We start from the raw sequence: 16,764 nt of genomic DNA, 5'->3' as shown, positions 1-16,764 counted from the left end.
CTCATATATTTTTATTATCTCTATATTACTTATATTACCTAATACAATATAAATGCTATGTAAACAGTTATACGGTATTGTTTAGGGAATAAAGACAAAAATAAAAATAACAAACTGTGGCATATCTTTACAATATTTGCAATACTATTCAGCAACAAAAAGGAATTATTTGCTAATAGACACCACAACTTGAATAAATCTCAAAAGCATCATGCTAACGTGCCTAATTCATGTTTGCATGTATTAAGCGATTCAGTATGTGGAGCCCATGCATATAATAACTGTAATGGTACCTGTCTGAGATGACTTTTATATTTTGTAGCAATTTTCCTTTAAACTTGTGTTTGTTCATGTACTCTACATTTTATTACACTAAATTTCTTATATATTATTATTAATTGCACATTGACTCAGTTAATATAGACTTCTCATACCACAGTTCAACTTTTAATGAATGTTGGTAACTTACCTCACACTTTGATGTACAACATGGTCCAGAACCACATCTTACTGAGCCCTTCAGTTTACATGTGTTATAATCACAGCACTTCTTAAATTGACATTCCTAAAATTTTAAGGAAGAAATATTATTACAGTTCAACCACTTAAGAGCTCTTGTTTCTTAATCTCAATTTCAATTTAATACTCTGTTCTGTACAAACTTGTAATTATACAATGTAATTGTATAATTCCAATGAAGCTGTATTAGTTTACCATTTCTTTTCTTCTTCTTCTTTTTTTTTCTTTTATTGAGATAGGATTTCACTCTGTCCCCTAGGCTGGAATGCAGTGGTGTGATAATGACTCACTGCAGCCTCAACCAGTGAGACCCAAGTGATTCTCCCACCTCAGCCTCCTGAGTAGCTGGGACCAGAAGTGCAAGCAATCATGCCTAGATATTTTTTTTTTCCTTTTTCTTTTCCTTTTTTTTTTTTTTTTTTTTTTTTTCATAAAGACTAGGTGTTACTATCTTGCCCAGGCTGGTCTCAAACTCCTTAGTTCAAACGATCCTTCTGCCTCAGCCTCACAAAGTGCTAGGATTACAGCAGTTAGCAAGTGTGCCAGACCCTATTTTACTATTTCTAGAATAGCCACAGGTGCATGCAAGTGTAAGAACTGCAGAAATAACATCTAAAATAGCAGTTGGTCAGCAATATTCATTAGCTAAAATATTTGATAATTAACTCATAAGTTACCAATACCAAAATATATCCTTGGGGGAATGAAAAGGTGGTTTTTACGGGAAACAAACTTTTCTCAAGGGTCTCATGGGTGATTTTTTTTACTAAGGATTCCAATTGTAAATAAAGTTAGAGTGAGGCAACAAGTAGAATAAAAATGTACTTAGTATATATTTATGTACCATGTTTTACTATAATAGAAATAAACAAAAAAATGCCTATACCTATTATTTTTAAAAAGTAAATGGCCGTCAATTATTATTCAAATTAGGAGCCAGGTGCAGTGGCTCATACCTGTAATCCCAGCACTTTGAGAAGCCAAGGTGGGCAGATCACTTGAGCTCAGGAGTTCAAGACCAGCCTGGCCAACATGGTGAAACCCCATCTTTACTAAAAATACAAAAATTAGCCAGGCTTGGTGGTACGTGCCTGTAATCCCAGCTACTCAGGATGCTGAGGCAAGAGAATCACTTAAACCTGGGAGGCAGAGGTTGCAGTGAGCCAAGGTCATGCCACTACACTCCAGCCTGGGTGACACAGTGAGACACCATCTCAGAAAAATAGATAAATAAATTAGGTAATAACTTTAAAGAATGTTAAAAAACAAATATTATTTGTATGTAAATAACACTGCATTTACACCATATTTTTATATTCTTAACTTTTATTAAACAATTTTATTTACTCAGAGATCTAGTTTCAAAGATCTTGTCCTTTGATATGAAGGCAGGATTCTTCTTCATTTTGAAATTCCCATTTGTTCGCACTTTTTCATGTGTATGCATGTAAATAGATGCATGCTTATACAATCAAATAATATATAAAATGCAGAGCAAAAGTTGAAATTGTAATTACATTCTCCAGACTCCCTAGGGGTAATCACATTGTGTAATTTACTGTTTAACCTGCCAAAGTTAAATAATGCTGTATGAATGTATGTGTGTGTATATATATTCTTTCACTAGCAGTTAATGAAGAAGCTCTCCCTGTACCACAACACTTAGCAGTACTAATTATGACCAATCATTTTAATTTGTAACAAGGAATGGAAAAAACGAACTCAAAGCTCTCATTATTACTTCTCTGATTACCAGTGAGTTTGTGAATAAATTTGCATTTGTGCAATTTTATTTATGAATTAAATAATCATATATTTTGAACATTTTGCATAGCAGGGCTTTTTTCTTTCCCTCTTCCCATTAGATAACAGAACCAGATTTTATATGATATCTTGTTTATATATATATATACACACATATTTTTTTTTTTAAATGGAGTCTCCCTCTGCTGCCCAGGCTGTGGTGCAATGGTGTGATCTCGGTTCACTGCAAGCTCCGCCTCCTGGGTTCATGCCATTCTCCTGCCTCAGACTCCCAAGCAGCTAGGACTATGGGTGCCCGCCACCATGCCTGGCTAATTTTTTTTTTTTTTTTTGTATTTTTAGTAGAAATGGGGTTTCACCGTTTTAGCCAGGATGGTCTCTATCTCCTGACCTCGTGATCCGCCTTCCTCAGCCTCCCAAAGTGCTGGGATTACAGGCATGAGCCACCACGCCCAGCCTCTCTTTTCTACATTTTTATAATGTTTCTTTGCAGTCTATAATTGGTCTGTTAATGGTGCCTATCAATTTGAGTGATTTGTAATATTCTTGTTCCTTTAGGACTATTGAGTTTTATATATTGATTATCAAGACCTCCACCACGCCAAGAATATAAAACAATATTAGTACTTATTATTCTTATATTTTATTGCTAATTTTAAGGCTTATAGCTTTACTTTTTGTAAAATATATCGCTTTATATGCTGTTGAATATTTGTTCAAATATTTATTAGCAGTTATTATATATGTGAACACAGGTACAAATAAGGTGCATGCACCCACATTTGTATGGGTGAGTGGGTACACAAAACAGAGCTTCCATTTGTGTAAACTGGAGGATATTTATGAAGATACAGGTGTCAATGCCCTTTCAACAAAGACTACCTAGAACATATCTGTAGTGTTACAAATTAGGCTTATTGCTTGATGCAGCAAAGAACGCACACCAAGGGGACCATGGAATACTGCAGTAGGAGGGTTTAATGATAAGATCTGGGCTTGTGTTAGGTGATTTTCAGGGAGAATTTAAGAAGTCTGGACTTTCCTCTGGACTGAATGCTGTCAGGAGCCAAGGGTTCATTCTGTGACTGGGAAACTTAATAATTCTTATCTAGAAGGAGGAAATACTGGGCCAATGCTAAAGCTGAAAGTGGTACAGTTGCAGCAACTACTCATATTAGCTAGGATAGGTGAGTGTTTAGTCATTTTGGTGCATGTGTTTTCTCTGTTAAGACATAATTGAAGAGTGACCTTATTTCTCTTTCTTGATTCATCATAATAATAGAATTTCCTAGTCTGATTTTAACCTTTGGAGTCAAAGGTCAAAAGAGCTTTAAGAGAACACCAACGCCCATACATGAGGACCAAATCAGCTCCTAATGCCACCAAAGCCTGACTGATTTTACCAGGTCAGATCCTGGATGTCACAGGCGCTTCTTCCTTTCTCACAGGGAATGCATCCAGTTTATAAATTAATATTTGTGAAATTAACCACTTCCACCCTAGAAATAAATGTTATCTCTCTATACAACTTTTACATACTTAGATAGATCTGGTGACAGATATAAATATTGATGTATAAATAGGTAGAAACAGATGTATAAACATCTATACTTCTTTCTTCAGCCAATGACCCAATAACACTGCAAGTGAAATTAAACAGCCTTATAGTGTATTTTGATATTTTTAAGGCAAGTTTTTGCTAAAGTCTACTACTTTCGTAAAAATTCCTTTGCATTCGTCCTTAGTTTTTTTTAAGAAAAATGTACCCTAGAATTTAAAGTATAATAAAAAGTAAAATGAAATGAAATAAAAGCATCACACTCAATGAAAAGTAAAAAAAAAAGAAAAAAAAGTAAAACTTTTGAATAAACCTTCCAAGTCACACTATTTCTAATGGGGTATTCTGAATATACTGGAATCATTCCTTACTCAGTGATAAAAATGACGTGTTGCTATCAAGATAATTACACTATCCTTACATTTATTCAATCAACAAGTATTTATTGAGCATGTGATATTTGCCAGACACTATTCTATGTGTAGATGATAATAACGACCAAAACATGGACTATTTCTTTCATTTTCTTTATTGTTTACTCTTTTGCCGATACCATATCTCATTAATCACAGCATTTTTTAGATGGTCATTGCTCCAAATTACTAAAAGGGATATTTGGTAAGTTTTTATTTCCAGATGAAATTTAGAATCTGCTTTGGTAGAAAAATAGTTCAATTTAGGGAGGTGTTTATGGGGACTTTAGAGATTTAATTGGATGTAGTTTGATGTTAAGTATTCCCATCCCAGGAAAAAAACTATGCTTTTATTCACATCTCTGTGTTTCTTTCAGTTTTGTTGTATCATTCAGTTATTTGAAGTATTTAAAAATATTTATTTTAAAAGTGTTTATTAAGTTTACTTGTAATTTTACATAGTTTTAATTTTACTAATGTGAATTTCCTTTTATTTCACTATTTATTGTATTTTTGGCAATACTATTACTATTTCTCTCCCATTTTTACTACTGTAATGAGTTGAATATTGCATCTTTATTGTCTATCAATTAGTTTAAATGGGAAGTTCTCCAAATGTAGTTGGAAGATTTTGGTGGGGGGGCTCAAAATATTTTTAGTAGATCTATGAGGTGAAAACAATTTCCTTAATAAAACTTAGACTTTGCCTTTTCTATTGTTCTAGCATTTGCACTGACCATACAAATGCAACAGTAGACATAACTGCTGAGGCCATCGTATAAATTAAATCTGATAGTCATTGTATTATTCACAATCATGCACTCTAAAAAATCAAAACTGTCCTTGATAAAGCAATAAAAAATATTTGTTAATTCTTAAACCTTGAATATTCCTCAAGGATAGAAATAGTCCATAGATGCTTTAAACCTTTGTTATATATTTTTGGTAATTTATTAATATTTCATTAATTGTAACACTGCTGACTACTCTCATGAGTTAATACTTTAAATTTATACTATAAAATCACCAATATTATGAAGGCATTAGAATGTGTTAATAACATTTTAAATATTCTCCATATTTTAATGTCCTCTTTATCATTCCTAAGTGCTCCTTACATGTGTCTTTAGTTTTACATAAATAACTATGCCAATGTTAATTCATCAATGTTTCCAGGGCCCCCAACACCACACACATATGTGATGATTAGCCAGAAACATTTATAGGACTTAGAAGACAGTTTCATTCACATGTAAGATTTATTACAACAGCACAGCAAGAATATACACCTGGATTAGTAAGGGAAAAATACATATCCGATAAAGTCCAGAGAATTCCTTACACAAATTTCATCTACCCAGTGTAAGAGAAAGCACAATAAGCATGTTCCCTTCTCTATTAGCAAAAAGGCAATATTGCATGTAACGCTTCTGCCTAGGGAAGCCCATTTGAGACTCAGCATTTTTATGTGAGTATGGTCATATAGACATCCTGATCATGTACTTAAATGATCAATCACAATAACCAAAATTCTAGAATCCCAAAAGGAAGCAGGTATCCACTATAAATTAAATTGTTCAACATTACAGCCTGGGAAAGCAAACCAACATTATTACCTATGGAACATTTAAAACTTCAAATTCTCAGACCTGAACTGAGGGCCAACCTTAGAAGCAGGTCTTTCTAAAGATGGCAACTTCAGGGCTGGTAGGTTAACTGTTTCTGCACAATATTGCATTAATATTTCACAGGTTATAAATGTTTGCATTTGCTATTATTGATTAGAATTACTACCTTTTTATGCTTATGTTATATTTTCCTAATTTCAGGACTGGAATGTTCATATTACTCTTTTAAAATAACTCTTCCAGTACTTTCCTGTTAATTTTCTGTCTGGTTGATATGTCCATTGTTGACAGTGGAGTATTAAAATCATCTCCTATTATTGTATTGCCATCTATTTCTCCTTTAATGTCTGTTAATATTTACCTTATAAACTTAGGTACTTCAGTATTGGATGCATTTATAACTGTTATGTATTCTTGATGAATTGTACCATTTTCATTAAGCAATGTATTTTGTTGTTTCTTGTGACTGTCTGCCACTTGAAGTCTACTTTATCTGTTATTAATATAGCTGTCCCTGTTCTATTTTGGTTACTATTTGCATGAAATACAGTCTTCCATTCCTTTACTTTCAGCCTATGTGGGTCCTTAAAGCTAAAGCTAGTCTCCTAGATACAGCATATAATTTAATCTTTTTAAAAAATCCATTCAGCCATTCTGTGTCTTCTGATTCAATACTCTAATCCATTTATATTCAAAGTAACTATTTATAGACAAGAATTTACTACTGCCATTTTTTTAGTTTTTTTTTTTTTTTTTTTTTTGGTTGTTTTGTAGATCTTTGTTCTTTTCTTCTTCTCTTGTTGTTTATCCTTGTGATTTGGTGATTTTCTTTTGTGTTATGTTTTAATTCCTTTCTCACTTGTGCACCTGCCATAGTTTTTTGCTTTGTGGTTATCATAAGGCTTACATAAAATATCTTATACTTAAATTATTGTATACTTATAACAACTTAACTTCAGTCACATACAAAAACTCAAGACTTCACCCCACCCCCAGTTTAAATGTATTTAAAAATAAAGCATTTCTTTTTCTTTGCAGATGAATTTTCAGGGACAACGTGTTTTAGGTTAATATCCACTTTTATTATGTTGTGGGAATATATGTTTATTTTCAGATTTTTTAGTATCTATAATTATTTTCAGCATGACCATTTAATGCATGACTGATTTTTAAAATAACCCATGGAATTTTGAAAATTACATATATTCTTTTATTCATTATAAAGTTCCTTTGCTATTAGAATATGCTTTTTAGTGACTGTTGTTATACATTATCTCATAATTGATTAGTTGTTTGATAGCCTGAAAGAGGTATATTAAAGCTTTGTGGACTATGGATATGTGCATAGTCCATGCATTTTGTTTTATATATTTCAGAGACAACTCGTTAGTTATATTCAGTTCAACATCTTGCCCATCTTCTTAGATTTTACAATTTTAGTAATTGTTGTCACTTACATACTGTTCAATATTTATAATTCGGTTTTCTTTCATAATATATCACACACATACTTGCCTTTTTGTGCATTTGCTTGTTTTTTTAAAAAAATTATTCATTCCAATACCAGGGGATCCTTAGAAAATATGTTTGAAAACTGAGACATCGTAGGCCATTTTCCATGAAAAATACAATCAATTCTTTTTTTTATTACTATTATACTTTAAGTTGGAGGGTAAATGTGCACAACGTGCAGGTTTGTTACACATGCATACTTGTGCCATGTTGGTGTGCTGCACCCATCAACTCGTCAGCACCCATCAATTCGTCATTTACATCAGGTATAACTCCCAATGCCATCCCTCCCCCCTCCCCCCTCCCCATAACAGGCCCCAGTGTGTGATGTTCCCCTTCCAGAGTCCAAGTGATCTCATTGATCAGTTCCCATCTATGAGTGAGAACATGCAGTGTTTGGTTTTCTGTTCTTGTGATAGTTTGCTGAGAATGATGGTTTCCAGCTGCATTCATGTCCCTACAAAGGACATGAACTCATCCCTTTTTATGGCTGCATAGTATTCCATGGTGTATATGTGCCACATTTTCTTAATCCAGTCTGTCACCGATGGACATTTGGGTTGATTCCAAGTCTTTGCTACTGTGAATAGTGCCACAATAAACATACATGTGCATGTGTCTTTATAGCAGTATGATTTATAATCCTTTGGGTATATATCCAGTAATGGGATGGCTGGGTCATATGGTATTTCTAGTTCTAGATCCTTGAGGAATCGCCATACTGTTTTCCATAATGGTTGAACCAGTTTACAATCCCACCAACAGTGTAAAAGTGTTCCTATTTCTCCACATCCTCTCCAGCACCTGTTGTTTCCTGACTTCTTAATGATTGCCATTCTAACTGGTGTGAGATGGTATCTCATTGTGGTTTTGATTTGCATTTCTCTGATGGCCAGTGATCATGAGCATTTTTTCATGTCTCTTGGCTGTATGAATGTCTTCTTTTGAGAAATGTCTGTTCATATCCTTTGCCCACTTTTTGATGGGGTTGTTTGTTTTTTTCTTGTAAATTTGAGTTCTTTGTAGGTTCTGGATATTAGCCCTTTGTCAGATGAGTAGATTGCAAAAATTTTCTCCCATTCTGTAGGTTGCCTGTTCACTCTGATGGTAGTTTCTTTTGCTGTGCAGAAGCTCTTTAGTTTAATTAGATCCCATTTGTCAATTTTGGCTTTTGTTGCCATTGCTTTTGGTGTTTTAGACATGAAGTCCTTGCTCATGCCGATGTCCTGAATAACATTACCTAGGTTTTCTTCTAGGGTTTTTATGATTTTAGGTCTAACATTTAAGTCTCTAATCCATCTTGAATTAATTTTCATGTAAGGAGTAAGGAAAGAATCCAGTTTCAGCTTTTTACTTATGGCTAGCCAATTTTGCCAGCACCATTTATTAAATAGGGAATCCTTTCCCGGTTTCTCATTTTTGTCAGGTTTGTCAAAGATCAGATGGCTATAGATGTGTGGTATTATTTCTGAGGGCTCTGTTCTGTTCCACTGGTCTATATCTCTGTTTTGGCACCAGTACCATGCTGTTTTGGTTACTGTAGCCTTGTAGTATAGTTTGAAGTCAGGTAGCGTGATGCCTCCAGCTTTGTTCTTTTGACTTAGGATTGTCTTGGCAATGTGGGGTCTTTTTTGGTTCCATATGAACGTTAAAGCAGTTTTTTCCAATTCTGTGAAGAAATTAATTGGTAGCTAGCTTGATGGGAATGGCGTTGAATCTATAAATTACCATGGGCATTATGGCCATTTTCATGATATTGATTCTTCCTATCCATGAGCACGGTATGTTCTTCCATTTGTTTGTGTCCTCTTTTATTTCACTGAGCAGTGGTTTGTAGTTCTCCTTGAAAAGGTCCTTTACATCCCTTGTAAGTTGGATTCCTAGGTATTTTATTCTCTTTGAAGCTATTGTGAATGGAAGTTTATTCATGATTTGGCTCTCTGTTTGTCTGTTACTGGTGTATAAGAATGCTTGTGATTTTTGCACATTAATTTTATATCCTGAGACTTTGCTGAAGTTGCTTATTAGCTTAAGGAGATTTTGGACAGAGATGATGGGTTTTTCTCAATATACAATCATGTCATCTGCAAACAGGGACAATTTGACTTCTTCTTTTCCTAAGTGAATACCCTTTATTTCTTTCTCTTGCCTCATTGCCCTAGGCAGAACTTCCAACACTATGTTGAATAGGAGTGGTGAGAGAGGGCACCCCTGTCTTGTGCCAGTTTTCAAAGAGAATGCTTCCAGTTTTTGTCCATTCAATATGATATTGGCGGTGGGTTTGTCATAAATAGCTCTTATTTTGAGATACGTTGCATCAATACTGAATTTATTGAGAGTTCTTATCATGAAGGGCTGTTGAATTTTGTCAAAGGCCTTTTCTGCATCTATTGAAATAATCATGTGGTTTTTGTCTTTGGTTCTGTTTATATGCTGGATTACATTTATTGATTTGCATTTGTTGAACCAGCCTTGCATCTCAGGGATGAAGCCCACTTGATCATGGTGGATAAGCTTTTTGATGTGCTGCTGGATTCGGTTTGCCAGTATTTTATTGAGGATTTTTGCATCAATGTTCATCAGGGATATCGGTCTAAAATTCTCTTTTTTTGTTGTGTCTCTGTCAGGCTTTGGTATCAGGATGATGTTGGCCTCATAAAATGAGTTAGGGAGGATTCCCTCTTTCTCTATTGATTGGAATAGTTTCAGAAGGAATGGCACCAACTCCTCCTTGTACCTCTGGTAGAATTCGGCTGTGAATCCATCTGGTCCTGGACTTTTTTTGGTTGGTAGGCTATGAATTATTGCCTCAATTTCAGAGCCTGCTATTGGTCTATTCAGGGATTCAGCTTCTTCCTGGTTTAGTCTTGGGAGAGTGTAAGTGTCCAGGAAATTATCCATTTCTTCTAGATTTTCTAGTTGATTTGCATAGAGGTGTTTATAGTATTCTCTGATGGTAGTTTGTATCTCTGTGGGGTCAGTGGTGATATTCCCTTTATCACTTTTTATTGTGTCTATTTGATTCTCTTCTTTATTAGTCTTGCTAATGGTCTATCAATTTTGTTGATCTTTTCAAAAAATCAGCTCCTGGATTCATTGATTTTTTGGAGGGTTTTTTGTGTCTCTATCTCCTTCAGTTCTGCTGTGATCTTAGTTATTTCTCGCCTTCTGCTAGCTTTTGAATGTGTTTGCTCTTGCTTCTCTAGTTCTTTTAATTGCGATGCTAGGGTATCAATTTCAGATCTTTCTTGCTTTCTCTTGTGGGCATTTAGTGCTATAAATTTCCCTCTACATACCGCTTTAAATGTGTCCCAGAGATTCTGGTATGTTGTATCTTTGTTCTCATTAGTTTCAAAGAACATCTTTTTTTCTGCCTTCATTTCGTTATGTACCCAGTAGTCATTCAGGAGCAGGTTGTTCAGTTTTCATGTAGTTGAGTGGTTTTGATTGAGTTTCTTAGTCCTGAGTTCTAGTTTGATTGCACTGCGGTCTGAGAGACAGCTTGTTATAATATCTGTTCTTGTACATTTGCTGAGGAGTGCTTTACTTCCAACTATGTGGTCAATTTTGGAAGAAGTGTGATGTGGTGCTGAGAACAATGTGTATTCTGTTGATTTGGGGTGGTGAGTTCTGCAGATGTCTATTAGGTCCGCTTGGTGCAGAGTTGAGTTCAATTCCTGGATATCTTTGCTAACTTTCTGTCTCGTTGATCTGTCTAATGTTGACAGTGGAGTGTTGAAGTCTCCCATTATTATTGTATGGGAGTCTAAGTCTCTTTGTAAGTCTCTAAGGACTTGCTTTATGAATCTGGGTGCTCCTGTATTGGGTGCATATATATTTAGGAGAGTTAGCTCTTCCTGTTGAATTGATCCCTTTACCATTAGGTAATGGCCTTCTTTGTCTCTTTTGATCTTTGATGGTTTAAAGCCTGTTTTATCAGAGACTAGGATTGCAACCCCTGCTTTTTTCTGTTCTCCATTTGCTTGGTAGATCTTCCTCCATCCCTCTATTTTGAGCCTATGTATGTCTCTGCATGTGAGATGGGTCTCCTGAATACAGCAAACTGATGGGTCTTGACTCTTTATCCAACTTGACAGTCTGTGTCTTTTAATTGGACCATTTAGTCCATTTACATTTAAGATTAATATTGTTATGTGTGAACTTGATCCTGTCATTGTGATATTAGCTGGTTACTTTGCTCGTTAGTTGATGCAGTTTCTTCCTAGCATAGATGGTCTTTACATTTAAAATCCAATCAATTCTTTTAGCTATCAAACAATTAATCAATTATCAGATAACATATAGCAACAGCCACTGAGAGGTATAATCTAATAGCAAGGGAACTTTGTAATAAAAAAATACATAATTTCAAAATTCCATGGGTTATTTTAAAAATCCGTCATGCATTCTAATTGTCCCAAATTTCTCTGAGGCATTCTATATTAAGACTCAGATATTTTCATTCCCCAAAACTATTTTAAATGTTTTCTAGCAAGAGATCAAGTTGGAAATGTGAAGTGTTCTTTACATTTATTATTCGTCTTATTCTCACTTTTGAAAAATATACTACTTTTTAAATGTTGATTAGAGAATATAGGAAGTACTCCTCTCCACAACTCAAATAAGAAAAGTTGTAATAGAACATCTGCCCTCCAACACTCAGGTTATAATGAAGAGGTGCATGTGAGGTACTCTTCAGAAGCATTATTCCGTTTTCAACCCTCCCTAATGCAGTGTTATTTTTACTTAGATTTCTGGGAAAGAAATCTCCAGTGGTATACTAAGAAACCAGCATAAATAACCCCTACTTATTACTTACTATAATTGTGTTTGTTTCATCTTACTGCTGTAACCTTTAACAGGTTACCACAAACTTAGTGGTTTAAAACAATACAAACATATGATCTAAACTTCTGTAGTATAGCAGTCCAATCAGCTAAAAATCAATGTATTGATGGGCTTGGATTCTTTTCTGGAAGCTTTCTGGTAAAATCTATTTTCCTGCCTTTTTCAGTTCATAGAAGGCCCCTCAAATTCCTTGGTTTATGGTTTTTTCCTCTATCTTTAAAGCCAGTAAAGGAAAGTCAAATTTTTGTCATAGCACATCACTATCAGCTTTTCTTCTCCTTCCTCTTCTGCTTTAAAAAATCTGAGCCATTGGATGCATCTGAATAATGTAGTATACTTTCTCCATCACAAGGTCCTTAACTTAATCACACCTGCAAAGTTCCTTTTGTCATGTGAAATAACATGCACACAGGTTCAAGGGTGAGATGGGGACACCTTTGAGAGGACAATATTCTGCCTATCACAATTATATTAATGAAACAGTTTAAGGGATTTGCCATAGATTCTTTTAAGTTCTTTTCCTTTGATTTATAAATGTTTCATTTCACTCAGTTAATAAAAAGCAACAAATTATTAATATTCACCAGCAAGACTGCCATCAGTAATCTCAGCTCAAAGATTCCTAAAACAATTCCCTATGTGTTTCGATTGCTGTAGATACGGAAATGTAAGCAGCATATAGCTGGATATTTTATAACATAAGTGTCTCTCATTCAATAGGAAAATATAACCTTTTAATAGTTATGTCCATTCCTGAAATGTTATGTTCTTACTCTGACATCATTATATTTTAATATTTTGAGGTATCATAGGTTTTATTATTTTGTTTTGCTTTTCCTCTCTTCTCATTTTTAAGACTATCAAGACTTTGTTCTTTCATGTCTTTTTCATTGAAAATACAATTTCCAATATATTCCTTTTTAGATGTACTGTTTACCTTTTAAATTAACATATATCTACAGTTATATGTTGAATACACTTCTAGAAGAGATTGAAATCTACAACATTTCCCCAAAACAATGTGAACAGTGTTGTCAAGTCTAAAGACGATTCCTTAAACTCCTTTTTAGTAACTAGGCCAGGCACCTTGGCTCATGTCTGTAATCCCAGCACTTTGGGAGGCCAAGGTGGGTGGATCACTTGAGGCCAGGAGTTGAAGACCAGCCTGGGCAACATAGCGAAATCCCGTCTCTACCAAAAAAAAAAAAAAAAATTAAATAGGCTTGGTGGTGGGTCCCTGTAATCCCAGCTACTCAGGAGTTTGAGGCAGGAGAATCACTTTGACCCGGGAGACGGAGGTTAGAGTGAGCCAACATCAAGCCACTGCACTTCAGCCTGGATGATAGAGCAAGACTGTCTCAAAAAAAAAAGCAACAAAAACACACTTTTTAGTGACTACTAACCAATAAAGGGAAATGTGATCTTGCCTTTTAACAGTTTATAATAGTTTTATTTTTTCAACTTACTATAATTTTCTTGGTCTAGGTTATCTTGCTCAAAATAATGTTTATTGAATTCAACCACTTTGTTTTGTGCAGCATACTTTATTTTATTGTTATAGCACAATTTGTTTTTCATTTTGCTGAAAAAGAATATTTGGGCTATTTCTCTGTTTGCTTTTCTTTGCTATTACAATATGTTTTATGTTTTATATATACCTGAGAGTGAAATTCTGGAACACAGCTATGAATGTGTTCAACTTTACAATAAAATAGCACAACTTTTCACTTCTTCTGCCAATTTTCACTACCAACAGCAGTGCATAATAGCTACAGTGACTCATCCTCACCAATTTTTTCTCTTTGTCGTTCTGATGGTGTTTGGTTGTTTTCAAATTATGCTTTCAATCTGCATTTTGGGATGTTGAGCATCGATTCACAAATTTATAAGCCATTAGTATATCCATTTTGGAAGTTTCTGTTTAAGAATTAGGTCAATTTTTCTGTCTGAAAGTCTGTCATTTTCTTATTGATTTATATGTATTCTTTATCTGAGTACATATCTTCTGCCACATTTATATGGAGAAAACAATCTCCTATTGTATATTCTACCCTTTAAATATTTTATCTGATATTTTATCAAAATTCAATTTGTAAATATTAGGTAATTTTGACTTTTAGAGAAAATTATTAGAGTACATATACACTTATGTTTCACACTTTTTTTTTTTTGCCTTTACACATTTATCAACAATACATCTGGAATCAGGTTCTATATATAACCCAAATAGGTAGAGACTGTTTCTTATGTATATTGAATTGTCCCAGCATCATTTTTTGTAAAGTCATCCTTTCTACATTGCATTCCTATGTCCTTTTTGTCACAAAGCAGTAATTATATTTATGTAGGTCTATTCTAAGTTCCATTCTGTTTCATTTGTCTGTGTCTGTCCAAGCATATATACCATACTGCCTTAATAACTATAATTTTATAATGAAAATAGATTTCTGAAAATTTCAGTGGACCAAATTTGTTCTTTTTCAAGATCACTTTGGCTAGCTTTGTGCCTTTCATGTTTCCATTTAAACTTTAAAATCAGCTTGTCTATTTACACACACCAACACATACACAAACACAATTCCTGTTGGCATATGAATTGGAATTGCACTTGGGGATGATGAATTTGGACCAAAAATTACATCTTAGCAATATTAGTTCCTCTAATTTTAAAACATATCCTTGCATTAAGTACTTCCATAATTTTTCTCCTAATGATTTGCAGTTTTATATTTAGTAGTCTTATACAGGTTTTATTATATATATTCCTAAGTATTTTGTGTTCCTGGGTATTATTGTAGATGCTGTTATTGGCCGGGCGCGGTGGCTCAAGCCTGTAATCCCAGCACTTTGGGAGGCCGAGGCGGGCGGATCACAAGGTCAGGAGATCGAGACCATCCTGGCTAACACGGTGAAACCCCGTCTCTACTAAAAAATACAAAAAACTAGCCGGGCGAGGTGGCGGGCGCCTGTAGTCCCAGCTACTCGGGAGGCTGAGGCAGGAGAATGGCGTGAACCCGGGAGGCGGAGCTTGCAGTGAGCTGAGATCTGGCCACTGCACTCCAGCTTGGGTGACAGAGCGAGACTCCAGCTCAAAAAAAAAAAAAGATGCTGTTATTTTAAAATTTTTTCTTCTAATCATTTATAAAGAAGTATTTGATTTTTATGAATTGACCATGTAACAAGTGACCTTGATAAATTCATTTATACGTGCAAATAATTTATTTCTAGATTATTTTGGGTTTTATGTACACAATGATATGATTATAAATAAAGAAAATTAAATTTTCTCTCTTCCAACTATTATGTATTTTCTTTTTGTTGCTTTGGTGGCTAGTTTATCACATTCAATAATAAGTGTGAAAGATGACAACAGATCTTTCACTGCCTCATTTCCGACCTCTGGGTTGTTCAACTATTATGTATGATGTTAACTGTAGATTTTATAGACACACTTTCTTAAATATAATGAATTTCCCTCTTGTCCCTTTTTCTCAAAATTTATTATCATTGAGATGATCACTGTTTTTACATTCTGTAAATAAATCACAATATTCCCCAAAATAGAACATAATGTTACTGTTTATGTATATGTTGTATCATTATTTTCAATTTGTTAATCATTTAGTGAAGATTTTGTGTTCATGAGAACTATGGACATATCCAACAACATACATTGGGAAAAGAACAGTCTCTTTAATAAATGGCACTGGGAAAATGAAATATCTATATGAAAGAGAATGAAACTAGATCTCCATCTTTCATCATTTACAAAAATTAACTAAAAGTGAGTTAAAGACTTAAATGTAATACCTGAAAATATGAAACTAGTAGAAGAACACATTGTGGAAACACTATAGGAAATTTGTCTTGGTAAGTTATTTTTAAGCAAGACTAAAAGCAGAGGGAACAAAAGTAAAAATGATGGGATTACATCAAGCTAAAAAGCTTCTGTACAGCAAATGAAACAATTAACAGAGTGAAGAGACGACCTAAAGAATGGGAGAAAATATTTGCCAATTACACATTTGATAATAGCTTAACATAAAAATATATAAGGAACTCAAACAACTGAATAGAAAAAACCAAATAATCCAATTTAAAAATAGACAAAAAGTCCTTGCACTTCTCAAAGTAAGACATTCAAATGACAACAGATATATGGAGAAAATGTTCATCAGTTATCATCAGGGACATACAAATCAAACCCACAATGAGATATCACCTCATCCCAGTTAGAATGGCTATTATCAAAACGACAAAAACTAACAAATGCTAATGTGGATGCTGAGAAAGGGAAACACTCGCACACTGTTAATGGAAATCTAAAATATTATAGTCATTATGGAAAGCAGTATGAAGCTTCCTCAACAAACAAAAAATAGAACTGCCACATGACCCAGCAGTCCCACTGCTGGGTGCACATCCAAAAAAGAGGAAATCAGTATATTGAAAAAAGATATCTGCACTCTCATGTCTATTGCAGCACTATTTACAATAGCCAAGGTGTGGAATCAACCTGAGC

At 34.3% G+C, this 16,764-nt stretch overlaps 1 protein-coding gene across 3 annotated transcripts in view; it reads right to left on the bottom strand.

Annotated features, from left to right (window-relative positions):
* LOC117095185 (disintegrin and metalloproteinase domain-containing protein 18) overlaps positions 1-16,764 on the bottom strand; it is a 166,940-nt gene that overhangs the window by 79,433 nt on the left and 70,743 nt on the right. For all 3 annotated transcript variants that reach the window (XM_033231933.1, XM_033231922.1, XM_033231944.1), the window contains exon 13: positions 470-565. In XM_033231933.1, coding sequence (XP_033087824.1) covers positions 470-565 — 96 coding nt within the window. The remainder of the gene's footprint in view (positions 1-469; positions 566-16,764) is intronic.

Source organism: Trachypithecus francoisi, unplaced genomic scaffold (assembly GCF_009764315.1).
Source record: "Trachypithecus francoisi isolate TF-2019V2 unplaced genomic scaffold, Tfra_2.0 Contig01440, whole genome shotgun sequence".
NCBI classification, from domain to species: Eukaryota; Metazoa; Chordata; class Mammalia; order Primates; family Cercopithecidae; genus Trachypithecus; species Trachypithecus francoisi.
This window is presented reverse-complemented; position numbering and strand designations above follow the sequence as displayed.